The following is a 24,185-nucleotide window of genomic DNA, read 5'->3' as shown; positions in this document are numbered from 1 at the left end:
ATTTTGAATAGCACATAGGAGACAGTATTAGGAGAGTGGATTCGCCAAGGAGCATCCTCTTGCGATGTATAGAACTATGATTCTCTGCTATTGCGCTTTCTTCAGCCTTTTTCTGGCACGCTCGGCAGCACAGGACTACACGGATGTTCAAAATGAAGCCGGAGCATCGGGTCCATCGTCAGATTCAGTGAGCATCTCATCAAAAGGAATGATCGTTCTCTGTACAATTGTTGGCGTGGTTGTGGTCATCGGATGTTTGTTCCCTTCCCTATCCCGATATCCTCTCTCCTCTACATGTACTGATGTATTCTCATCGCGCAGTATCCTCAACTGCTCTTTTCTTCGTTGCCAAAAAGCGCCAGTGGGCGATGCGAGAGACTATTCGTCGTTCTGCGCGACAAGTCGTCCAAGCAATCAAGACGCCCTTGACTCCCAGATTCCCGAAGGTCCCTGAGCAGCTCAGAAGAACCCAGACGAAAGGAGACCAGAAGGAGACAAGGAATCAGAGACTCAATGACCTGGAGAAAGGATTCAAGACTTCGAACTCCAGCAACTGCTCCGTCCAGATCACTGCCGGCGAACGAGCTCAAGGCAATGAGAAGAAGACCAGAGGTTGGGGATCACGCTTCGCATTTGATCGCTCGTAGATCAAAATGCGGGAGAAGTACCCCCTGATGCAAGAACGCGCAGGGCCGTTCTGTCCTTGGTTCTCGATACGAGTTTGCTACGTTCTTTCACGTTTCATTTGTCCTTGGTCTGTGGAGTTAGAGGCGAAAGGGATGTGCACCTTGGTTCCAATTATTATAACGATTCCCCTTGTTTATCTATTCGATGTCATGTTAATGCTGAGCTTAGAGCTTCATGGATAGTTTATCTGCAACCATTCCCTTGAATGAAATTCAAATAACATGGGTTTCCTCTAATGTACCTGGACCGTCAAAGTTAGAGATTTATAGTGCCTGAGTGTCGATTGCAGCGTCAGAGATCCGTTGAGGGAACTTCAAGAGAGGTATGAATTTTGTGGGCACTGTTGAATACGGCCCATGGGCCCACCCGGTGTCCCCGAACGTGAGCAGATGCTAAGCTTGCGGTTTGAGTGATATAATCAGAGTTTGCCGTCAAGAATTAGTTCTTCCCCTCTGAACGTTCTAGACAATTGCAGCGGGAAGCTTATCCACAAATAACAAGCCCATGTGTCTGTCTCGTCTTGACGAAGGCGAAGGTCAGTCACGGAAATGAGCCCCGAGACACGTCTTGCTAGTGCATGTATCTTATGCAGATTACTCAAATCTATCGATTTCTTGATGATGAGTATATCGACGGGGCCGATGCAGCTTTCATCTTGGCCAGGACCAACATGGATCTGGATCTAGTCTCTGTTACGCGAAATGGGAGTTGAAGACAGACCAGTCAAGGACAGAACAGAACGAGAGTCCAGAACGGCCGCTTGCTACATTGTAACCAAGTCATCTCTGCTCAGTAGCGTGGCTCTATCCAGCGTTTGGAGTCCTCGTCCCATGGTCTCCTTCATGAGGACATTTTCAGTCCTACCAGATTTGATGTATCTCGAACGGGCTGTCAAGCGCATTTTCTTCTCCGCATGAGAGAGCTTATGACGTGCAGCAGAGATGATAGTCAGATTGAGAGCGATGTATTCCTAGTCTCTGTTTGCGGTATCACTCCGAAAAAGACGCGACGAGTTCCAGAGCCCAGACCTAACTGATGAATATCGCCATGAGTGAAAAGCTGGGTCGCCGTGGCCGTGGTTTGTTTGTTGATTTGTTGGTGCTGGTCCTGACAAACCGGGGGAGAAACCGACGGAAGATGGACCTTCCAAGGGCGCTCCTCTGGCTGTCCTCAACTTAACCAAGTACTCAAAGTGGCACTGCGAAACGATTGGTTTTGCGATTCCAGGGGCAACAGACAGTCGACTTGTTGTCCTTTTAGTGAACTCTATAACTCCATCTACTTGGCCATGGAGCCCCGGCATCTCCTCCTAGCTGATTGCATGAGGGGAATCACTGGATTCGCCATTGAATTCTGATTTTCTCAACGCAGTCAACTTTACCTGTAAGTGAGAATGTCCATATATCTTCTGAACCTTCTTGTTATCATTGATTCTGATGAGACAGTCTTTGCAAGCCTACCCTCTCCCACATGTCGAACCCAGTACTGTCGTCCTTCTGACAGAAACGGAATACCATCTTGAACATTGAAATGAAATCAGCCTCTGCTTCTGCAGAACGACAAGATGAGAAGCAACAGAATATTGAGATCTTGGAAACCGCGAATCCCAGAAATACCCCAGACGAGCACAGTCCTAATCCTGAAACACTGCGAGTTCTCAATTTTGCAATCGACGATGAGCCATCTCCATCAACCCCCGGAATATTTGTCCTGAAACTGCCAAACCTTAGTCCAGAATCAACAGAGCGAATCTTTCCCATCAGCTCAGTCGTGTCGGTCGATTCATCCGCTCCGCAAACACCGGCAGTGGAGAATGCTGAGGAGCAGAACTCCCCTTGCGCTGAAAGTCCCCATTCGACTCTTACTGTTAGCAAGCAGTCAGCAGGCCAGCCGGCTACGCCATCGTCAGAAGACCGCAAGGACGCACCCTCGATTCAGAGCACAGTGGAAGCCTCTGGCAGTTCTTTGAACGTGACTACTGGAAGCAGGAAGCGACCCCCTTTAAAAATTGACTTGGCCAGAAGAGTTACCGATATATCGTTCGAGGATGTGAATCTGTCTTTCCAGGGGGGCTCTGGACTCGCGGAGCCATCCTCTGCTGCGGCCCAGGACTCGTACTTCGCAGGAGCAGGGTCCTGGATCGACCAAGCTGTGGCGGCAACCTGGACACAAGGCATGGAAGATGACTCAAACTTCAATCACATTCATGGTCTTGGTGCACTCGTAGTGCTACAAGAATCCAAAGGAAGTCTCATCGTCCAGGCTGCGAGCAAGAACACCGAAGAAGTTCTAGGCTACAAACCCGAACAGCTTTTCGGGCTACCGAGCTTCTGCGATATCGTGCAGGATGTTCAGAAAAAAGACTTTCTTGGCCGTTTTAACCTGGTTCGAGACAAGTGGTATAATGTCGAGCAGCATGGTCCAGATATCCACGAAGTCGACGTCCGCCAACGTTACGGGACAACGAGGCGACTTTGGTGTACGATGCATGCTACAAAGGCAAACTGTGGTCATATCGTATGTGAATTCGAGTTGATGAGAGCCGTTCTTGATTATTGGAGGAACTCAGGGCCTTCAAAATCGGTCTACGCAGTCTATGACAACACACGCACAAACGAGAGATCTGATGAGAAGACCAGCACTCCGGGTATGCCTCCTGAGATGCAGAACATGCTGAGAGGAATCAGAGGGAATTTCCAGTCTGCGGATATGTTGAGCGCCTTGTCACTTGTTATCCAGCTGGCCGCGAGCGCCTCCTCCCTGAGCATGCTTTTCAACTACTTTATTGGCATCATTAGGGAATTGACCTGTTTTAGCCGAGTGACAGTCTTTTATTTTGATCGTGACGGGAATGCAGTTCCTATGAACGATGCCGTTGACTCACGCGTCATTGCCAGTTTCCCGGAAGATGTGCATTTCCCCAAACCGCTTTCTCCAAGGGACTTGGGAAGATTTCATTTGCGCAACAAAGTTTGTCTCGAATACAGTCATAGACAGTCACACGCTGAGCTGGTTTACCGTGATTCTGAGAATTTGCCGAGCGAGTTTGATCTAGACCACTCTTACCTGTTGGCGAGATCACCGTACCTTGTGGATCATGTCACCGGAATGCCCGTCTTTGCTTGCATGTCTATCAATATAAATGCCTTCGGACGTGCATGGGGGCTTATAATGTGCCAGTCGTACGAGGAAGAGATACGGTTACCTCCACCAGTACAAAAGTTCTTTGGGCTAGTTAGCGACACACTTGCAAGCAATATTGAACGTCTTTCAAACACGATGACTGCCCAGATGCAGGGTCCGTTCAGTTCTTCGCATGATGGAGATGAGAAAGGCGATAGCTTACAGGTCAAAGACTTATTGACCTTGTTTAAGGCAGATTATGCTGCATCCTCGATGTTAGGTGAAACTAAAATCCTTGGAAAGCCCCACGATGCGCAAGAAGTGCTCGCTTTGGTGGAATACTTGAAACTGAAGGAACTCGGTGCTGTCTTGTGTTCAACGGACATGAGTCGCGATTTTCCAGACCTCAACTATACCCCTGGTTTCAAGTATCTATCCAACCTGCTGTATGTGCCCTTGTCAACGGACGGTCGAGAGTTTATCGTTTTCTTCAAGGCTTCGCAATGCGGAGACACCTTACGTGCTGCGACTGATGACAATGCTCGATGCCTGGACCAAGGACAGCCAACAGACCTTGGTTCAGAGGCGAAGGTGGTTGATCGTGGGACTGATGTATGGGATGCAGGAGACTTACAGAAGGGCTCCTTTCTGTCCTTGATATACGGGGCGATGCTAAAAGAGGCGTGGCAGCAAAAGGAAACAACAATGCAAAGTACCCAGCTTATGCGACTACTTTTGGCAAACTGCGCTCACGAGTTTCGAACGCCGCTGAACGCGATCATCAACTATCTTGAGATTGCATTGGATGGAGATCTAAATCAAGAGACTCGGGAGAGTCTTTCCAGATCGCATTCCGCTTCAAAATCCCTCATTTACATAATCAACGATCTCTTGGACCTCACAAACGCAGAGAACGGCATCAGCTTGATCAAAGACGAGAATTTTGATCTTGTGGAGACCATCCATGAAGCCTCGCGCATTTTCTGTGAAGAAGCGAGGCAGAAGGGTGTTGAGCTTCACGTTGTACAGTACTCTGATATTCCTCCCGTACTGGGAGACCAGCGGCGAGTACGACAAGTTATCACGAACCTCATCAGCAATGCTGTTCAGCATACATCTTCGTCGGGAACCGTGACTGTCGAATCATGCTTGTTGCCTGATTATACCGAGACTGGGAAACTTGGAACTGAAGTAGCTATCCACGACACTGGAACTGGCATGTCTCAGAACGACATTGAAGCACTTTTCTGTGAATTGGAGCAAGTTTCGAACAAAGATTACATACGAAGTCGAAGTCCCCAACGCTGCGATAATGCCATAACGAGCGACAGTAGCGGCTCGAGGAACATACTCGGGCTGGGTTTAGCCCTAGTTGCTCGCATAGTTCGCAATATGAACGGTCAACTGAGCGTCAAATCAGAGGAAGGCCAGGGGAGTTGCTTCAGGATCAAAATGCAGTTCCCTTTACCTACCGACGAGTCCAATGGAGAGAAACCTGATTGGAGCAGAGCGTCGCCTGTTGACAAAGGAAAAGGGAGGCAAAGTGAAACTGAAGATGGCCAAAACGAGCCTACCAAGCAAGATGAGACGGACTGCGGCGAAGATGACCGAGCTCGAGCAGGGAAGAATACTGGATCCTCAGAATGCACAGATTCCACAAAACATGAAAGCCATACATCAAACGACACAGTCACAGCAGGTCCTGCTCAACACGACTCTGCCTCGAAGCAAGAAGCACCCGGTGGCGGAACATGGGTGATAACGGAAAAGAGCCCAGACACCATACATCCTGACATAAGGACAAAGCCTCCGTCTGCCGACGCGGAAGGGCAAGCTCATCAACCGCATCTAGGGTCCGCAGAGCAATCTACTGGAGATTTAGCCGATGAACCGACCAAGCAAACCGAGGGAACAGCTGCCGGATCCTCAGAGAGGACGGCAGAGCCCAGTCAAACCAAAGCCCAGACTCAGTCCGATATTTCACGCAACGAGACTGCGACTACTGCCTCCGAAGGATCGTCCAAAAAGAATCTCCACATCTTGGTAGCCGAGGACGATCCGACAAACAGTGCAATCTTACGCAAAAGACTGGAAAAGTCGGGACATACCGTTCATATGACTGAGAATGGGAAGGAATGTGCTTCCGCGTTCCGTGACAATGCGCACTCATTTGACGCCGTCCTGATGGATATACAGGTCAGTCACAGAACTTTTGTGTAGCTAACAATCGTGAGCTGACCTCCCAGCAGATGCCGATCGTCGATGGCATGGGATCAACCAAGATGATACGAGAATATGAAGAGCTTGCAGCCTCTTCGACCTCTGTTTCAGCGACTTGTCGGCCTCGGCGGATTCCGATATTCGCTGTCTCGGCATCTCTGGTGGAGAAGGACCGTCAGACGTATATCGACGCGGGATTCAACGGGTGGATCATGAAACCGGTTGATTTCAAACGTGTTGCCTATCTCCTGGATGGAGTGCACAAGGAAGAGGCCCGTGAGGACAGTCTCTACAAGCCTGGCATGTGGGAGAAGGGAGGCTGGTTCGACAAGGGCGTTGAGAGCTAAGGATGCTTGTGTGGAATCGAGATTTATGTCCGCATGGGAACGTGGTTCAACGACAGAGACGGGAGTCTTATACCCCTCAAAGTATAGAGGTAACATAGATTATAGAGTGCAGAACTTAGATGATGGTCACTGTTAAGATAGATAACAGATCCCATGAAATGATGTTATATGCATGTATATGTATATGTGCATGCTGTATGAACAAGATGTACAACGCCGACACGATGCTGATGCTTCTATCCAGGGAGAGACAACGCAAACCAAGACCACAAAACCGACTTTTCAATTCACAAGCTGATCAATAGTAGTTCGGCAGGTCCCCAAAATCCGGCACTGCATCCCCACACTTGAACGATGGCGCATACGCCTTGGCCGGCATGAAACCATTCTTCCAGGCGGTCCTGTAGCTCCACTGCGCCGCAGACTCGGTGCGCCAGGTCCAGTAGAACCAGCCCTGTCCGGTCTCGAATGCAGACATCTGCGCCTCTGCGTATGTCTGCAGGAACTTCTTGTACTCGGTCGAGTACCCGGTGACGTCTGCGTTGGCGTTGGCGCAACTGCAAGAGGACCCGGTGTCGGCGGTGGGACAGTATTGGGTTGAGTCTGTGAGGGAGAAGGTTCCTTCCCAGCGAGTGCCGCGGCCGACGTTGTTGAGGTATTTGGCGCAGTCGGTATCGGCTTGGGACCATTCTCCGCAGATGGTTGGGCCCCAGCTATAGAGAAAGAGTCAATATGGTGAGATAAGAAGATGAGGGGGAACGTTGGAGAAAGACAGACCCTGTGCTTGTGGAGTTGATCTCTTTGATCATGTTGTACCAGTCGTTGCAGATTAGGTTGACTTTCGCCGTATGGTTGAGGCCTATCTGCCCTGTGTTGAAAATGGTGTATTGGTGCGTATCCAGTAACATCTTGTCGGGACCGTTTTTGAGCATGCTCTTCCATTTACTCAGGTTCAGGAAGCCATCGTGGAAAGCGACGTACGCCGTGATGCCGTTCTTTCGCACGAGCTTCGCGGCCTCGGTGGTCCAGTCGAGGACATCCTCAATTGAGAGCGAAAGCATCAGCGGCTCGTTCACGAGCCCGTAGATCGTGACGACATTCTTGTACCGGTCCTGCGCGAAGAATTTGGAGACACTGTCGTGGAAAGCGAGAGACCGGTTGCCGTTGAGCTCGCCATCTGTCCCATTGAGCCAGCCAATGGCACCCTGGCGACCGCTATGATTCCATCCGTTCTGACTTCCTGGAATCCCGTGCGGGTCGAGCTTGACTCGGAGCCCGTATTTTCTGCAGTACTCGATTGCTCGGAGGAGATATCGCCACGAGGTCTTTGCGACATAAGGGTCGTCGTCGTACGTTGCTACCGCCCAGTAGGAATATTGGATGCGGACGTGGTCGAGGCCTGCATCTCGTATGTCTGCAAAATCTTGTTCAGTGATGAATGTAGCGTAGTGCTTCTCAATTCTCGAGGCTGCTGAGCTGCCGAGTCTCTTGGACAATGTCCATTCATCAACGATCCCTGAGACCGACGAGTAAGAGTCGAAAAATGAAGGAACGATGAACGGTTCGATTGACAGCCAGCCTCCCAGGTTAACGCCGCGGATTGGCTGTGATCCATACGGGAATGGTTCGTTCAAAGGAGGAACATTGTCGTTCGGTCTAGCTGAGTCGTCCCAAGTCGAGTTTAAGCCCATGATACAGAGACCACCAACCGTCTCATTTGTGAAAGTGACATTGAAGTCAGTTGTGTCGTACCATGTCCAAGGGTCCAGATATGTTCCCTGGGCGTAAGCCTAGTATAACGTCAGTGGAGGTCTCGATGAGCAAATCCGCTTGAACAAACGTACTGGAATGCTGTCATGGCTCAACCCGTCCAGATTCGAGTTACCAGGCGAGGTTCCTTGTGGATCTGCCGGGTCAGACTTGTTGTCGTGTTTCTTGGACACGACGACGGCGACGGGAATCACGATGACCAGGATCAGGATCAGAGTACCCAATCCAATCCATCTCTTTCGCTTCCAGAATGGCCGTCCGCCGCCTGCATCGTCAGTACTGCCTCCCCAGGTACCTTCTTTCCGCCATCTAGCTTCCATTGTTGGGCCACCACCTCCACGATGGCGCACTTGCATCTCGGGGCTCCGCCCTTCTTCAAGGTATGCCCCAGACGCGACCCTAGCCTTCGTCCGATCTCTGTGTGACTCGCCAGGCGGATCACGCAAGGCGCGCTTTCCTTCTCCCACAACTGCTCTCTTCTTGTGACGTTTCCTCTCCGCTTTGGCGGTGTCCTTCGCGTTCTCGCGCTCCCGACGCCCCTCCTTCTCATATTGAGCCCCGAGCCTAGCCAACGCATCCGCGCTCAGCAAATGTGACGCACTATTGGTCGAATCACTGCTCTGATGCTTCCTCGCCGCTGCCTCACGCCCCGCTTCCCTTCGTCTAGATCTCCGCGCTTCAGCATCCGATTCACGACCTCTCTCCCGGCGGCCGTCTCTCGTCCGATGTCGCCCATCATCCTCATACGCCGTGCGCCTGCTCTGAGCCTCCCGATCCCTGTCGCGATGCCGCCCATGTCGCTCGCTTCTTCTCGGAGTCTCCCTCGGCCGTGATCGTTCCCCTCGTCGCGCATCATAGTCATCACCGTAAGATCTACTCGCTCGCGGTCGCGGGCTGCGCTCATCACCCAGCAATTCCTCGTCAACGGCCCCCTCCGCATCGCGCTCGTAGTACCCGCGCGTCCGCGACTCACGCGGGGGACGGTAACCGTCCCGTCTGTATCGGCGTTCGTTAAGGTCGTGCTCCAATTCGTCATCGTCATAATCGTCGTCGTTGTCGTCAGTTGCGTAGCGCCGTCGCGCATGGTCGTAGTCATACCGTGCTTCCCGGTCGCTGTCGCGACCGCCGTAGCGGTCCCGACTTCGGGAGTGACTTGGCATGCAAGTTTTATTCCGTGGATTGGAATGTTCGGCGGGGTGAATGTCAACGATCGGTATGTGGGAACTGCAGAGGCTTTGGTTTGTTTATGACTGCTGTCGGGGTCGCTGGGACCCTTGAGGGGTGTGTCAGCGCGGATATGGTTCGTAGCTGTAATTAAAAATTAATCTCATGTAGCAGCGTGTAGAAGTCGTTCATCATAAGCGTGCGACATGAGCGCAATCGATCGAAAGAGTGAGGACTGCCTAGTATCAAAACAAAGACAAGAAAAGCATACGCGTTGCCAATCACGGCCCGCGATCTAGCCCAAGATGCGATGCGGCAATCCTTTGAGCTTCTTAATACCAGACACACATATAATTCTCTTGTATCAAAATTCGATGTCTCAATTCTCAATTCTCAATATCCAAAACGAAGGTAAGCTAAGGTCGTTCATGGGGCTTTGCCCCTGGCTGCTGAATCTGGTGGAGGTGGGATGGCTGTGTTTCTGACAGGAACGCCAGTTGCGGAGCAACCGGGGCGGAAACAACCAAGACAGGAACGAGAAGAGTAGTAACTCTCAACATCATAGCCTCAAATGCAACATTGATTGTGTCTTAAATCAAGAAAGCAAAGAGAGACTTGATCGTAGAGAGCTGCATTGGTCGTTTTAGGTTCGAGATAGATGGTAAGCACGAGACGCCACACGTGGTCTCCGGAGATTGAGGACACGGATGTCGGACTAGTTACATGATACTGATCGTTTGTGGGGAATCCGATCGAAAATCCATTGAGAAATAGTGAAGAAAAACAATTCAAGAGAGAAGATGCAGTGGTATAAGTATCTATCTAGCTTCATCAATCTGATACTGAACGGAATGCCTCGCGTGGCCAGTCCCTGACAATTGTCAAAGAGGTATGTGAAAAACGCCGTATATCAGGATGAAACAAATGACCAAAGTAGAAGATCGTGGAGAACAAGAGTAGGAAAAGATCCAGTCGATTGTACATGGACAACGAATATCGGAATACCAAATGAAGATCCAGGGAATATGAAAGACATGTCATATCTGCCACCTCCGTCTGTACAACTCCGGATTCACCCAACTTAAGGATTAGAACGACACGAAAGAATGCGATGATATTATGCCTTCGCTGACTTCAGGGGAATCAAAAAATGAGACAAAATTATAAGAGGGAATTTTCAGCGGCGCAAAGCTGCCCGTAATAAGTTATTGCGCATCGGATGGGCCTGTCGCGCGACCGGAGACTGCATCAGCTTTGGGCAGAGTGGCCATTCATTAGGCGGCCTTCATAACTGACGTGTCGCGTAGGCAAAGTGAAAAATCAACGGAGAAGGGTAGGCCTCGAACGTGTGTACAGATAACCGGGGCAGGACAATGCACTGCCGTCGCTCACTTTTGTCACATCCTCAGATCGACTCGTAGGTTGCACCGCAGCTCTCGTGGATTTCCCATGTGCGCATGCGAAGGCCACAAGAGGCAGAATGCATAAAGGACCAGCCCGTTGGTGCAATGTGTCAGTAGTTTTTCTCTTTTTCTCTTTTTCTCTTTTTTCCTTTCTTCCACTTGTTCAGTGGCTGCCGATTTTGGTGTTCGATCCGCCACCACTGGGAGCATGATTTTCCAACAGGAGGGATTATCCACGGCTTCCTGTCCTAAGCCTGGGCGCTATTAGGCCCTGTTGTGAAACTGTTATCAACTGATAATTTGTCTCGCTCCTTCCTTGCCCAAAACGCCTGGTTCCTGAGGTTTCGGGCTTCTGTCACGCCCCTTCTTGCGGCTCAAGAATGCGAGCATACCACTATTGGAGGACTTCCCCTTAACTGACGCACTATCGTAGCCCTCGGCGGGAAGAGTAGAGCTGTGGTCGGCGAGCTCACTCCAACTACCCGCTTCTTCCAAGACCATCTGGACACCTCCGCCCTTACTTGTCTTGCGGGTGGCTCCTCGTGGGCGATTGGGGCCAGGGGGCGGAAGCGGCCGAGAGAACGAGGGAGCGGGTGGGGGAGGCTGGGGAGGAGCTGGAGACGGAGGCTGCGCGTTTGGCGTATGGTCTGGCGAGTCGTACGCCTCACCCTGACTGGCATTGTCGGGTTGGGTCAAGTGACCGGCAGAACCCTCAGTGCGTGAGGTCGGCGAGTTCCTCGAGGTGTCAGGCTGTGAATAATGACGAGCGTGGGCTGAAGACGTGGTGGTGGGGAGACAATCCTCAGGATTCCTGTCGGCAAATGTGAGTATCAGAAGTGGATGAATGAAGTCGATGTGGCGGTACTTACTTTGACGCTGCGATTGCCTCAGCAGCATTGCTGAAAACTCCGTTAGCACGGAACCCAGATAGATCCTGCGCCTGCAACTCCCGGACATACCCTTGATATGTAACTGTGGTGTAGTCGAATGGTTCAAACATCGTCTCGATCAGACGGTGAAGCTCATCCTCTCTGATTTCCTTCGCCGTTGCATCCTCTCTCAATTCCGCCCTTGGCTTTTGTCTCCGTGCCCGAGCCTCCAGAGGCGCCTCCTCGAGGAGAAGCTCTTCCAAATCATATGTGGCGTCAAAGTTGGTCTTGTCGCTAGAAGGTCGGAAAACAGGCGGAACTTCCTTTCGTTCCAGAGCAACGAAGTCGATCTCTGCGAAGAACATATGCGAAGTGAAAGTGTCAAATCCAGTGGCCCCTATTCGTTTGCTTCTGTCTTTCTCCAGCAGCGCCGACATTGCTCGCAGACACGGAACTGAAACAGCCGGGTTGGTGACGTAGTATTTTGGTTGAGCCTTTTTGATGTTCTCGCTAAGGACGTCCTGGCTGCGACCTTCGAATGGTCGCTATATTACAAGTTAGAGTAGTGCGAGAGACCAGAATTGCGGCGAAAGCAAGTCCGTACCTTGTTATAAATGCATTCGTAAAATGTAACACCGAGCGACCACCAATCGACTTCACAGTAATAACCTCCGCCTTCGTACACCTCCGGAGCCAGATACGCCAAGGTTCCTGACTTGCTTGTGAGGGGCTTGCCCGGTCGAAAATCGGATGCCACATTCTGCAATGAGGAAGAAAGGTCAGCGGCCAAAGGTAACTGGGATCACAATGCTCAAGAGGGCGCCACATACGAAATCCGCCAAATGTACATGCCCTTCCGAATCTAGCAACACATTGTCTGGCTTCACGTCTCGATGGATGATACCTTGTGAGTGGATGTATCTCAAAGCACAACCGAGTTCTGCCATCCAGAAGCGTACTGCCTCTTCTGTAAAGCACTTTCTTGAGATATGGAATCGCAAATCACCGCCGTTCATCAAATCAACCACGATATATCTTCACAAGATATTAGCAACCGCTGTCAGGGCCATGCAGGAAGCCTGCTGTAGAACGCACATGTACTCGATGTCTTGGAAACTGTATCTCAAGTTGCAAAGAAAGGGATGGTTTAAGTGTTCGAGCATTCGTCGTTCTCGAATGATGTTCCTCACGCTCTCCGATCGCACAACTAAAGAACACGAAGCAAATCGTTAGTACGCTGCACCAGCAAGAGAATCAGACGACATCAAAGATCCCACCTTCTTCTTTCCGAATATACTTTAGAGCAAATGTCAGGCCGGTATCCTTCTTCTCCACGATGCGGACCTTTCCGAAAGCACCTTTGCCTACCACTCGAAGAAGGCGAAATTGGTTTAAGTTCACTATCACAGGATAAGTCAAGAAGAGTCAGTGAGCGCGCTCCATACAATTGCAAAGGACAGGTGCGTCCAGCACACCAAGATAAAGAACCCGCTACGCACCCTCATCGGTGGAGGACACCGGTTTCCCTTGTGAGTTACCCATTGAGAAACCCTATCCGAGAAAACTCAAGTATTGCGTTCCGTTTGGGTTAAATCACCGCGGACGCATCCCAATCGTTGTGCTGCAGGGATCGGACCCGGACGATATGTAATGATTCGCAGACGCGGGCGGAAAAGACGATTGGCGTATGAAAAGGAGAAGTAGACGGGCAATTGCCAGAAATTCAAGGTATAGGAGACTCCAAGCGGTGGCAAGCCGGGCACATTAATGCTCCTAGATTTCTAGAAGAAGAGACAAAACTATCAGCACCGTAACAAAGAATCGCAGCATCTAAAAAGGTGACGGCAGTGGTACAGAAGGAGAATAACGTGGGTGGAGGGGTTCTTTTCCCCGATAGGCTGCGCAAGATCTTTCGCAGGAGTTAACTTACTCTCTCAATGAAGGGAATGCAATGGGTTCAAAGGATGAAGTAACAAAACGAGTCTCAGGCAATCTGGAGATGTTGTACGTGATGGAAAAAGTGAGCCAGTCTGGCTTGAGAACCAGAACAGCGAGAAGGGATGAAGGGCGTTTGAGTCTTGGATGATTTGCGGACTGGCTGAGCGTATCCCGTAGTAGAAGTGGTACTGTTAGTACGGTAGTGCCTTAGCCCCTAATACGGAGTAGTCAGAAGACGGCCCGGGTCACTAACAGAGGAGGGAAAAACAAAGTTTCCAGTCCACCAGCATGCAGAAAGATTGTACTCATCACTCACCTAACAGAGCAGATCTCTGAAGAATTATGATCTCTTGGTGCGATTACTCAGAGAGTTTTGCTGGAGTTGTTGAAAGAATGGTACTTCAGTAGGTGCTTAGTGCTCAATAGGGAGAGAATCTCGCGAAACTCTCTTTGTTGGACCCTCTAGAACAGTTTGATGATAGGCGAAGGTAATTTGCCCTGCTGACAAGCATAAAATAAGAGGGACACCAGCAATACGAGCGGACAAGCCAGCTATCTAACTGGAGTTAAGCTACCTTTGAGGCTTGAATCTAGCTTGCTGTCTCAAAGAACCCAGATGGGGAAAGTGCAGGTTTTGACCAGCGTGGAGAATGAGAGCAGTCCACCGAATAGTAACTACCAAAGAAGGGATAGGGGGTTTCGGAGGCTGCTACGGAATAGTCGGAGCTATCTACGCTGTATTATGATTATTTGGTCAAAGCGATGTGAAGAATGAACGTACCCAAAGTGGCGTCCCCATCCAGGAGACAGAAGAGATGCCGCTTGGGCCCACGAGCGAATGGGAAGAGGCGTGGTTTACGAAGTACAAGATCCTGAATCTGGACACAGGCTCACAGGTGAAAGAGGAAAACAAATCAGAATGGGGGAACCAAATGGGAATACTACTAAGTACTGACTAGAGAGACCGCAGTGGAATAGCAAAACTAAGCATGTCTTGGAGCCTTGGACATTGGAGAATCAACCGATAGTCGTCTTAGGGCGGGTCCTTGAATATGGAACGATGGGGACTTTGCCGAATAATAATACCCTTAGCTATTCATACCAAAGGTAAAAGTATCGTGGGGAACTCCCGAATGCTTGTGATGAACTCATGATCATATTGCTACTATGCTTAACTGGGGATTCCAGATACTCTCAAGGGGAGAGTTGACGCCGAAGGTGCTCACGTCCATGGCCCCATCTACGCTGAGTGCTGTCATACAAAAGCAGATGGTTGGAAGACGTCATTTATCAACAACTGATTATGGCGTATTTCATGTGCAGCCATGTACGGAGTACAGAAAACAGAGTCTCATACATAAGACTGATCCCAAAGCACGACTGAGGCGACAAGCCACCGCTGACCTGTCAACTCATCATTCGACAACAGTACAAACCTGTTCCTTCTGGAATATCTCCCAAAGATTTTGATCTGACCAGTCACTTTCCCGAATTCTTCCATTTCTTTGTTCCTGATGTGGTGTCCATGTAAGCTGTAAGCAGCATCTCGTGGCCGCCACGTTTTTGGGCCTGACCGCCCAAAGGCAAACCCCCTACCGATAACCAACGAACCAGAGAGTGCCGTCCATCGCATTATCATCAGAACGCTTCTCTTATAATTGTTGTAAACAGCCAGGTCCGAAAATCAGTCTTCCAGCTGTCATACTATTTAAAGCACGAGGAAAATATTTCTTATCCCTGGCTGTTTGAAGGGGTCAGTCTAGGGCGGTCCTTCGTATCAGCACTACTAGTCAAAGGAGCTTGCAGATCATCCAAGCCAGACTACTCTAGCTGCATATCAAACAGCAAAGGAAATAACAGATCCCTGCTCCCATAGGAAGGGAGATGGCTGTCTCATGTTTCACGCGTCAGATGGATGAATCATGCGGCAGCTTTTGTCTCTTCAGATCACTGAGATTGTTCCAGCCAGACCATAGTACAGGGTCTCCGTACAGTCTCAGACATCATGTCATAACGGTGTCCTCATCCATACGCATACTTCGACACGATAATAGGGCCATGTGGACTATGGAGACAACGCTGCCGCCTCCCAGTAGTCCTCCTCACATGTCACATCAAATAATCCAGCAAGACCTCCCGACCACAGCAGGAATCAGCGAATGAAGCCGTCAAAGGATCGTCACTCGTCAGCAGTAGTCTCCTCCACTTAGATGACACTCTTAATCGAACCAAATCAATTTAGTCGAGATTCTAGTGGAGCCGGGAACCATTGTTTTCCAAGGATTTGTCGTCAACCGTCGAACCTGTGCCGATCGTTTTTGAAGGGCCAGAGAGAAGATCCACAGAGGACAGTGCTAATTGCTAATACGCAGTTACTCCGTACTTATGGACCTCTAGATATCTCGGGAGTCAGGAGTAGACTAGGACATGTCTGATAATGAGCTGGCGACAGCCTTTGAGACTGAATTGTTTTGGCGACCAAATATCATGAATGCAGAGTACAGAGCTCAAAAAATATTATACTTCAAGCTACTCCAGATAGGGGTGCTCTCCAGATAAACGAACCCGGCTGGCTTACATAGTGGTATCTAGTTGTTTCTAACTTTCTATTTTCCACATGTTCTTACCATTGGGTGGCTTGATTCCTTTGTGGAGTTTATCGTCTTGTGGCTGATAAAGGAGAAACATCTACCTTAAGGTATTTATTCTGACGGTGTGCACCTCCTCATGGAATTAGAAGCTATGTCAACTGCAAAACCCTTCCTACAGAGACGATACATCATCCTCATGTACGGCCCTTGCATTCATCATCCGCATCTCCCAAGAGATCACCCGAATATGATGGATCAGTGATCTCTCCGCTCCATCTATCATCTCTATAAAAGCATATCCCAACCGGAAAACCCAATCGGGGTCCACCATTTCATATTTCCGAGCAGACTATCTACCTTAGTCCTTAGGTGCCTTGCCTACCTTATCCTCATTATTGCCGTTCGTTAGGACGGAGCAATTACCCTACTCGTAGCCCGCTAGCCCGCTACTGTATCCAAGATTTTGCCTCTCCGATCTGCACGTCCCATTATTGTCTACATGTGATCTGACAGCCTCAGCCACTTACTGCCGTGCATAGATTAGTCTAAGACAGTAGATTGTTGCCTGTGACGGGCGGCGGATGTGATAGATCCACGCCGTATCTTTGTCGACCTGTCAGGAAAATTTGATTGATACAGGTCATAACTTATAAGTCTAAGGATCGTCTTGCATGTCTATTACTATCTGCTCGACTGCTTGACTTCTCATACCATTCAAACCAGTCATTAAAGATCAAGTATCCATTCCTGAATGATATGTGCACCCGTCAAACGACCAATATAATACCCGAAATAATGCCCTATATCAAGAACGCCGTTTAGAATCCTATCTCCGCATAGCCTTGCCTCTCCATAGAATGACCCCAATTATCCAAACTTGAAACTCCCAAATGCTAATCCACAACGCTTTCTTATCGTGCCTGTGCATGTAACGCTGCCGCTCACCAGCGTCGTCCATATACCGAATCCTCAGCCCTAGGAGCCCGCTTCTCCGCTTGGCGATTCCGGTCTTGCGAACTGGACTGGCCCCACGGCCGACTACTTCCTCCGTTTCCGTTATATTTGGAACTAGAGGCGCTGGCTTCTGTCAATGAGGCCCCGGGTTTGATAACGTCAATGTTTCCCCGGTCGCCAGAGAAGCGTGCTTCGGCATCGCGACCAAAGAGGGCCATCATATCGTTCATCGTAAGCTTGCCAGCTGCGCTCTTGCCTTCAATAGTGAGATTGGCCAACTCGCGCTTGCGGTCTTGCAATTCCAGGATCCGCTCTTCGACGGTGTCTTTGATAATCATCTTGTAAATCTTGACATCAACCGTCTGGTTAAGTCGATGGACTCGATCAATGGCCTGTTCCTCAACGAACTAGAAACTTCATTAGTCAATCGTAATCACCAGTTCGCCGTGGTCACTTACAGGATTCCAAAATGGTTCCAAGATCACGACTCGACTTGCAGCCGTAAGGTTGAGTCCCAGGGCACCGGCGCGCAAACTGCAGAGTAGCACCCGAGTTGCACTGTTTTGCCTCAATCTATCCAGACTGGCCTCTCGAAGGTCGTTTCGCATGCTCCCGTCGTATCTTGCAAAGCCAATGCCAGCACGCTTCAAGAACGGTTCGATCTTGTCAAGCATCGAAGTGAAGACCGAGAAGACAATGAACTTGTAGTCGCCAGCTTCACGTCTAAGGATCTTCATCAAATGCCGGATCTTGGTGGAAGGCAGGACTTGAGTTTCATCGTCACCAGGATTCAGATAAATATCCTCATCGGTGTCCGACTTCGAACCCTGACTTTTTCTCGAATTGGAAACAATGGCAGGCCTCCGTGTTGGGGATTCAGGACCACCGTCCTTATCAGTCTCAGAGTCCTCGGAACTCAGCCATTCGCCTCCTCCTTCAGCATCTTCGTCATCAGTTCCGCCAGCTTTTCCAAGATTAGGCAAACCGCGTTGGCCATTTGGGACTATCCACTCCCCATCGTCCTCGTCCTCGTCGTCGCTGTCAATAACAATCTTCCTGCTTCTCCGAGCTCGAGCCTTCTGCGTTTCGGAGAATTTATTCGATGGTGAGTCGGTGAGATCCACCTCTATTCTCGGCTTGTGAGAGCTCTTTTTCTTGCCTGAATCGATACCACCAAGCGTAGTCTTTAGATCGGCCTCGCACTCGCCACATCTGGTGGAACCGCTCGTTACTTCCTCCTTGCTCAGCTCTGTCTGGCAAACATCGCATTTTTTCGAAACGACACTCAGAGCTCCAAAGAGATCAGCCATACTATCGAGATCGTCCTGCTTTCCAGAGAGAGATTGGCTACTAGAGGTCCCATTCTGCAAAAGAATGTCTTTGTCCTTTGCAAGATCGCTCTTGACCAGATCTGGATGGTTGCATGATTGCCGTAGACGTAGCAGTAAGACCAAAGCACCGGCATAGTCGACTTTGGAGCCGCCCATCATCTTCTCGAGGCTGTTTTCCGTTCGCTGTTCGAGACGTTTATAAAAGTTCATCTCACCGGGCATGAACTCTGCAGCTACCTTGATGACTTCCCGTTTGGTGATCTGGAAGCCGGTCGACTTCTTCTGCTTCCCGTCGGCACCTGATCCGCTGGGCTTGAGGTTGGAATGCAGCTTCAAAACGTCCTTAGTGCGCCGCTTCATGAACGCCTTCAGATAGACCTGTAAGCGCTCAATCGCAAGGGCTCCACGTCCGTTAGCCAACGGCCTTGTAATCTGATCCTTCCAAGCCGCAAGATCGTTGTAGGGTTTGATCCGCAGAAATTTGATCAAACTCTGAAGCTCGTCCAAGTTGTTCTGCATTGGCGTTCCCGACAAACACCATCTATATTCTGCATTAAGCGCGCACGCCGACTGCGTTGCCTTGGCATTTCGATTCTTGATGGTATGCGCTTCGTCTAGGACTATCCGGTACCAATAAACAGAGAAAAGTCCCGATTTCTTCTTGTTCTTATCGACAGCTCCATACTCGGAAGTTAAGGTGCCATATGTCGTAATCACCACATCGTAGGTGTCCAGGTTGTCCGTTGCTTTCGCGCGAGTATTCCCGTGGTAGACACAAACTCGTAGCTTATGAGAGTCCTCGACCTTGGTTGCTATTTCTGACTCCCACTGTTTAATCAATGCCAATGGGGCAACAACTAGAGTCGACTTGCTAAGCCCAGGAGGGACCTTGCGCGACCTCTCATTGTCTTGTTCGTCACTGCTGTCGTCATCCGCTTTGGAGGCGCCAGCCCTGAACTTGTCCGAAGATTTCTGGTTGGTGAGTAACAGGGCGATAGTCTGAACAGTCTTTCCCAGGCCCATATCATCTGCGAGTATACCACCTTTGGGAAGCACTCCTTTGGCGTTGCTTGCGCCTCTCTCTTTGTCACACATCCAATTCACTCCTTCCCTTTGATGAGGGAGTAACTTAACCTTCAAGCCTTCGACTGTCCCATCATCTTCTTCCTCTTCGTCCTCCTCCTCCTCTTCTTCTTCCTCCTCATCATCTTCTTCGCACCTTTGCTCGTCGTCTTCGGCTTCATCTTGAGATACCTTCTCGTCATCCCTGGTTTCCCCTTTGTTTGCTTTATCAATGCTGTCTTTTGCCTTCAGCTCATCCAGTTCACTCTTTTCAATAGCAGCGCGTGACTCGTTGACGGTAACTCCTTCCAGTTGGGCGGCTAGGTCATCGATTTCAGAGGTGCCCTCCTTCTTTTGTTCCTTGCTCTTCTTCTTCTTCTTCTTCCGGTGCTTGCTCTTTTTCCGGCTCTTTGCCTTTGATCGTTGCTTGTCATCCTCATCCGTAAAGGCCCCTTCAAGCAGAGCTTTGATGTTTTCGTTGGCTTTGACGGGGTCCACATAGCTGTTGACGTCCATTGACCCGAACCCCATATTGCGAGGTCTAGTGCTGGGTGTAAACCCTCCCTCTCGGGTAAGATCAACGAAGTTGCTGAGATTTTTGGATGCTTGGTCCATTTTGATGGCTGAAGATGCATAGAAAGTCTTGGGAGCTCGAGGGGTGGTGAAGGTGATATTCTCCGGACGGCGAATCTCCACAACATCGTTGTTGACCGGACGCGAGTTTCGGTAGTTGTTATAGGCCGAAGGTCGAACGGGCTTGAAAGGATCGAACGGCTCGCTACGCTTCGGTGTGGATGCAACAGGTCCACTCGAGCCACCAGGTGGTCTATGACCCTGATGGTTTACACCAGGGTGAGGAGCATTGTATGGTCTTGACTGCGGTGCAGGCCTGTGATGTTCAGGTCGAGCCCGATTCGGCTTTGGGATATTGAAAGGATGGTTAGACTGTTGCTGGTGGGGTGGGTTTGGACGTTGATATGGGCCGAGAGGAGAAGGTTTCCCAAATTCAGGTTGTTGTGAGAGAGGACGCTGGGTGTGCTCGTTTGGCCGCCGAGGGGTCATCGGGTACGACGGCGGCGCGTCGCTTTCTTTAGCCATTGAGTCGTGGTTATTGTGAACGTTTCTCGGAAGTCCGTCAGATTTAAGAAGCAAGTGTCATCCGGTTTTCTCTTGTTGAGTCTGTTTCGGATGATTGATTTTCGTGGTGGCACTTGGCAGGTGGTGTGCTGCAGAGGGGCTGAAAGGCAGGTGAAGGCAAGGTATGATATTGCAGATCCAAGCAGAGTCAATAGTCTGTCATCTGTCTGTACAGTGAATTCTTCAATGTTGCTTTGAGAACGCGGCAACTTAAGAGTATTAGCAGGCTAGGTGCTCATGTTCGATGCCGCTGCTAGTTGTATTCGACAAGCTATAATAGCCACGTAGAAGAGCCAAATCCTGGTACTGGCCTCGAATAATCAGACTTGAGTAGAAATCAGCATTCCCTGTGCTTGACCTTTGATAAGCTAGATCTTCTGGTGGAGCTGTTTGTGGTAAAAATCCGTATCGTTAGTGCCGACATGCCACATTATTATCGATAGCGTTTTGTTTGGGATTTTGCCCCAGCAACCGTGTGTACATGCCTTAGCGCCTGAGGCTATTCTTATCGATAAAGTCGAAACAAGGTGATAACGAACAGTTTTCAACGATAATGGCCGGATATCCCTCGACCGACAATGGCGTCAAAGCGACGATTATGGGCTTTTCTTTTAGCCCACCGTTTTCTTTAACATCACTCTTTCCTAGTTATAAACATAGAATATTTCTACGAAATCTCTTTCCGATCCAAAATCGAAGGGGAAAATATGTATCCTAGTCTCTGTATGAGAGGTACACTCTTCGCTAAGTGTCAAGAAAACAAATCGTGAAGCCCAGCATCCCTAAATATCTCCAATAACACCCTTCAATATCTCCGGGACTATAACACCCGCGTCTCCTTGGAAGAACCAATCACCCTTTTTCAAGCCAGAATATCCAACATCATTGCGATCCATATTGACCACTGCGACTCGGGCCCCTCTCGCACGCGCCTTATCAACATAGCCTGCAGCTGGGTAGACTCTTGAACTTGTTCCAATCACCAAGATCAGATCCACGCCGGGACCAGAATTTAGCCAATTGTCCACCATTTCGAGTGTGTGTAAGGGTAAACTTTCTCCAAACCAGACCACCCCGGGCCGCAAAAGCCCTTCCTTACATTCTGGACAATGTGGCAGGACATCCCGACTCAAAGTAGAGAGCGGGACGTTCTCGTCTGATATGTCCAGTTCCATTTCCTCTTCCATCCTTAATGCGTTAGATAGCGCCTTCGAGGCCTCCTCGCCGGTCTTATCTTCAGCAGATGGACTCAAGTCCGGGACACCTTTTGGTATGGCAAGCGCGGGGACTATCGGATCGGTAAAGTCATTCTCGCGCACATAGTTGCAGTAGAATGAGGTACATTTCACTGTGAAAAGTGACCCGTGGAGGAGGTGAAGCTGTTCCGAGGGATGGTTTGCGCGTTGTGAAAGACCTACAAAGCGCCCATTCATCAGCCTTGTTCAACTAGGCTACACCAGCACCAAATTATGCAGTCTAGACAGTACCATCAACATTCTGTGTGAGAGTAATGAAGTCCTTATTCCTCCTTGCAAGCTCCGCAAGCGCGTAGTGCGCGCGATTAGGCTTCGCTTTGAGTGCCATGTGTCTTCGGTAGCTGTAAAACTGCCATACTAGGTCCGGGTTGGCCTCGAAGGCCTCAGGCGTCGCCAAATCGGTGGCCTCATAAGATCGCCAGAGGCCACCGGCTCCTCGAAATGTGGGGAGTCCAGAAGATGCAGATATACCAGCCCCCAAGAGTGCCAGTATACGTTTACACCCTTTCAAGTACTCAGTAAACGATCGGAGATCAGCTGCTGGTATTGCCGACGAGGCCATAATGTTGCAGGTCACCGCTCCTAAGCTGTATGGTTCATATATAAAAAGAGACTCTTTAGCAAGCCAGTTTGAATTGTATTCAGAGCGTGGGGCTCATATCTAAATGATTGACGATTGAACCGTCGCTTTTACTCTGCTTATCATACAGCCAAGCAGCAATCGTGGATGACGTGGGGTAGCTAAGAACTAGCTGCGGTATTATTGGTCCAAGAGGGGTAGATCCAGTGGGCGGAATCCGCCGTCAACTGGCAAAGACAAGACCACATTGCCAAGCCTTGGACTCAACTTGCAGGTAGATACTCAGAAGAACATACAATCAGAACAGTAAAATTTCAAGTCAAATAAGGTATATGCCCCAATCAGCCTATTCGAGAGTCGTACCCGCGCTATCTGAGAGATGATGAGTCATTTGACAAGATTCAATGTTGTTCCTCCGCCGGAAGCACAACATTGACTGCTGTCACAGCATAATCCCGATTGCGCTTGTTCATATCGGCAACGAATGAGGTGATGTACTCTGGTACTTCAGCGACGTTGTTCTCTGGGCTCGGAACAGGGTCTCCAAACGCCTCATAGACAGGCACAACGCCCGTCCAGACCCTATTTGTCACATCGTTGTTGCTCTTGTCCTTTCTCTCGTCAGAGACACCGCCATCTCGAATCTTGCCACTGCCGTCGACAATCTTGACTTTAAGGATGACAGTGGAAGACATCTCGGCATTGTCTGGTGGTACTCGGGTATGGTCCCAGCGATCCGCCAACACTGAATTCGTAATGAGTTTCATCGCCCACAGTTTTTCTGCCACGTCCGTGACCAGTCTAGCATAGCCGTGAAGGATAGCGGAGCGGTAGTTGTAGCTATGGGAATTGGGTGTAAGAGACAGGATTAGTCCGTCTACCCTACTCGCAGCGATGCAGACAGGCAATCCGTCTCCTTCCGATGTTCTCGCTAGATTCATGATTCGTGAACTGACATATCCATGTAGATAGCAGTCTAGCGGCTCATTAGGTCCAGCCGATGGGTAGTCAAATGAGCCCATCTGACCGATCATGGGCAAGATGGCGGGAAAAGGATCCGAAGGCCCTGGACTGAACGACACATGGAGCACTTGTGTTGAGTTGATGATAGAATGGATAGCACCGAGATCATACGTTGCTGGTGTATTCCGAAGCTCAGTATACTTATCAAAACGCCATCTCATTCACTCATACCTCGATGTTTGTACCGGTTCACCGTGTTCGCATCTCGCTTCGGATAGGTGAGTGTTCTTCCCATTGTGGATTGTCGAAGCAGGTTCTATGCCAAAGGAAACTCAGAAACGGACGTCTCGTTCAGTATCAGCGTTTGCAGCTTGATTAGAAGGAGCTGCAAATAGTAGTGTGAGTTATGCGATACACTGCTCCAATGCAGACCTTGCTTTTTATAGTTTATATCTAAAGTGTGGAATAGTTCATCGGGGATCCCGAGAACGATGGTCACCATCATGCGGCGCTCGCACACCAATGGAGCAATGAGCTACTTGCTGCGCCCATGAAGGTCATATTAAAATTCCAGTGATCCTTAGATACAAATCGGATCATGATAACGATCCTGGGACGTTAAACATGGACATGAAAACCGAGAAAGGCGGGGCGGCATAGGAAGACATCGCCTGTAAAGGAAAGTCCTTGCGGGCTCCAATAACAAACATCGGCACTGCTATTGGTTGCCGTCGCCGATATTATATTACATCCTCAGGCATTAAGGCATACATCAATAGCTCCGATAAAC

General features: G+C 49.8%; 7 protein-coding genes across 7 annotated transcripts; 2 read left to right on the top strand and 5 right to left on the bottom strand.

The window, feature by feature from the left end:
* Nucleotides 1-64: 64 nt before the first annotated feature.
* On the top strand, nucleotides 65-647 carry Aspvir_002754 (uncharacterized protein; the record flags this gene model as incomplete). Its single annotated transcript, XM_043274351.1, has 2 exons — nucleotides 65-254; nucleotides 322-647. The coding sequence occupies 2 exons, from the start codon at nucleotides 65-67 to the stop codon at nucleotides 645-647; spliced, it is 516 nt and encodes a 171-aa protein (XP_043130286.1).
* A 1,570-nt stretch (nucleotides 648-2,217) lies between these two features.
* Nucleotides 2,218-6,377, top strand: Aspvir_002753 (uncharacterized protein; the record flags this gene model as incomplete). The annotated part of the gene is made up of 2 exons (XM_043274350.1): nucleotides 2,218-6,006; nucleotides 6,060-6,377. The coding sequence occupies 2 exons, from the start codon at nucleotides 2,218-2,220 to the stop codon at nucleotides 6,375-6,377; spliced, it is 4,107 nt and encodes a 1,368-aa protein (XP_043130285.1).
* A 298-nt stretch (nucleotides 6,378-6,675) lies between these two features.
* exg2 (putative exo-beta-1,3-glucanase) lies at nucleotides 6,676-9,307 on the bottom strand (the record flags this gene model as incomplete). The annotated part of the gene is made up of 3 exons (XM_043274349.1): nucleotides 6,676-7,090; nucleotides 7,155-8,167; nucleotides 8,222-9,307. 3 exons carry the CDS (start codon nucleotides 9,305-9,307, stop codon nucleotides 6,676-6,678), a joined length of 2,514 nt encoding a protein of 837 aa, XP_043130284.1.
* Nucleotides 9,308-11,002: 1,695 nt separating this feature from the next.
* Nucleotides 11,003-13,125, bottom strand: Aspvir_002751 (serine/threonine-protein kinase; the record flags this gene model as incomplete). The annotated part of the gene is made up of 7 exons (XM_043274348.1): nucleotides 11,003-11,525; nucleotides 11,584-12,128; nucleotides 12,188-12,343; nucleotides 12,414-12,618; nucleotides 12,679-12,790; nucleotides 12,861-12,983; nucleotides 13,083-13,125. 7 exons carry the CDS (start codon nucleotides 13,123-13,125, stop codon nucleotides 11,003-11,005), a joined length of 1,707 nt encoding a protein of 568 aa, XP_043130283.1.
* Nucleotides 13,126-17,053: 3,928 nt separating this feature from the next.
* Aspvir_002750 (putative SNF2 family helicase/ATPase) lies at nucleotides 17,054-20,557 on the bottom strand (the record flags this gene model as incomplete). Its single annotated transcript, XM_043274347.1, has 2 exons — nucleotides 17,054-17,473; nucleotides 17,525-20,557. 2 exons carry the CDS (start codon nucleotides 20,555-20,557, stop codon nucleotides 17,054-17,056), a joined length of 3,453 nt encoding a protein of 1,150 aa, XP_043130282.1.
* Nucleotides 20,558-21,378: 821 nt separating this feature from the next.
* Aspvir_002749 (SIR2 family NAD-dependent protein deacylase) lies at nucleotides 21,379-22,414 on the bottom strand (the record flags this gene model as incomplete). The annotated part of the gene is made up of 2 exons (XM_043274346.1): nucleotides 21,379-22,010; nucleotides 22,084-22,414. 2 exons carry the CDS (start codon nucleotides 22,412-22,414, stop codon nucleotides 21,379-21,381), a joined length of 963 nt encoding a protein of 320 aa, XP_043130281.1.
* A 419-nt stretch (nucleotides 22,415-22,833) lies between these two features.
* On the bottom strand, nucleotides 22,834-23,690 carry Aspvir_002748 (pyridoxamine 5'-phosphate oxidase family protein; the record flags this gene model as incomplete). The annotated part of the gene is made up of 2 exons (XM_043274345.1): nucleotides 22,834-23,570; nucleotides 23,627-23,690. 2 exons carry the CDS (start codon nucleotides 23,688-23,690, stop codon nucleotides 22,834-22,836), a joined length of 801 nt encoding a protein of 266 aa, XP_043130280.1.
* Nucleotides 23,691-24,185: the final 495 nt, after the last annotated feature.

This window comes from Aspergillus viridinutans, assembly GCF_018404265.1.
Source record: "Aspergillus viridinutans IFM 47045 DNA, scaffold_12, whole genome shotgun sequence".
Taxonomy (NCBI): domain Eukaryota; kingdom Fungi; phylum Ascomycota; class Eurotiomycetes; order Eurotiales; family Aspergillaceae; genus Aspergillus; species Aspergillus viridinutans.
This window is presented reverse-complemented; position numbering and strand designations above follow the sequence as displayed.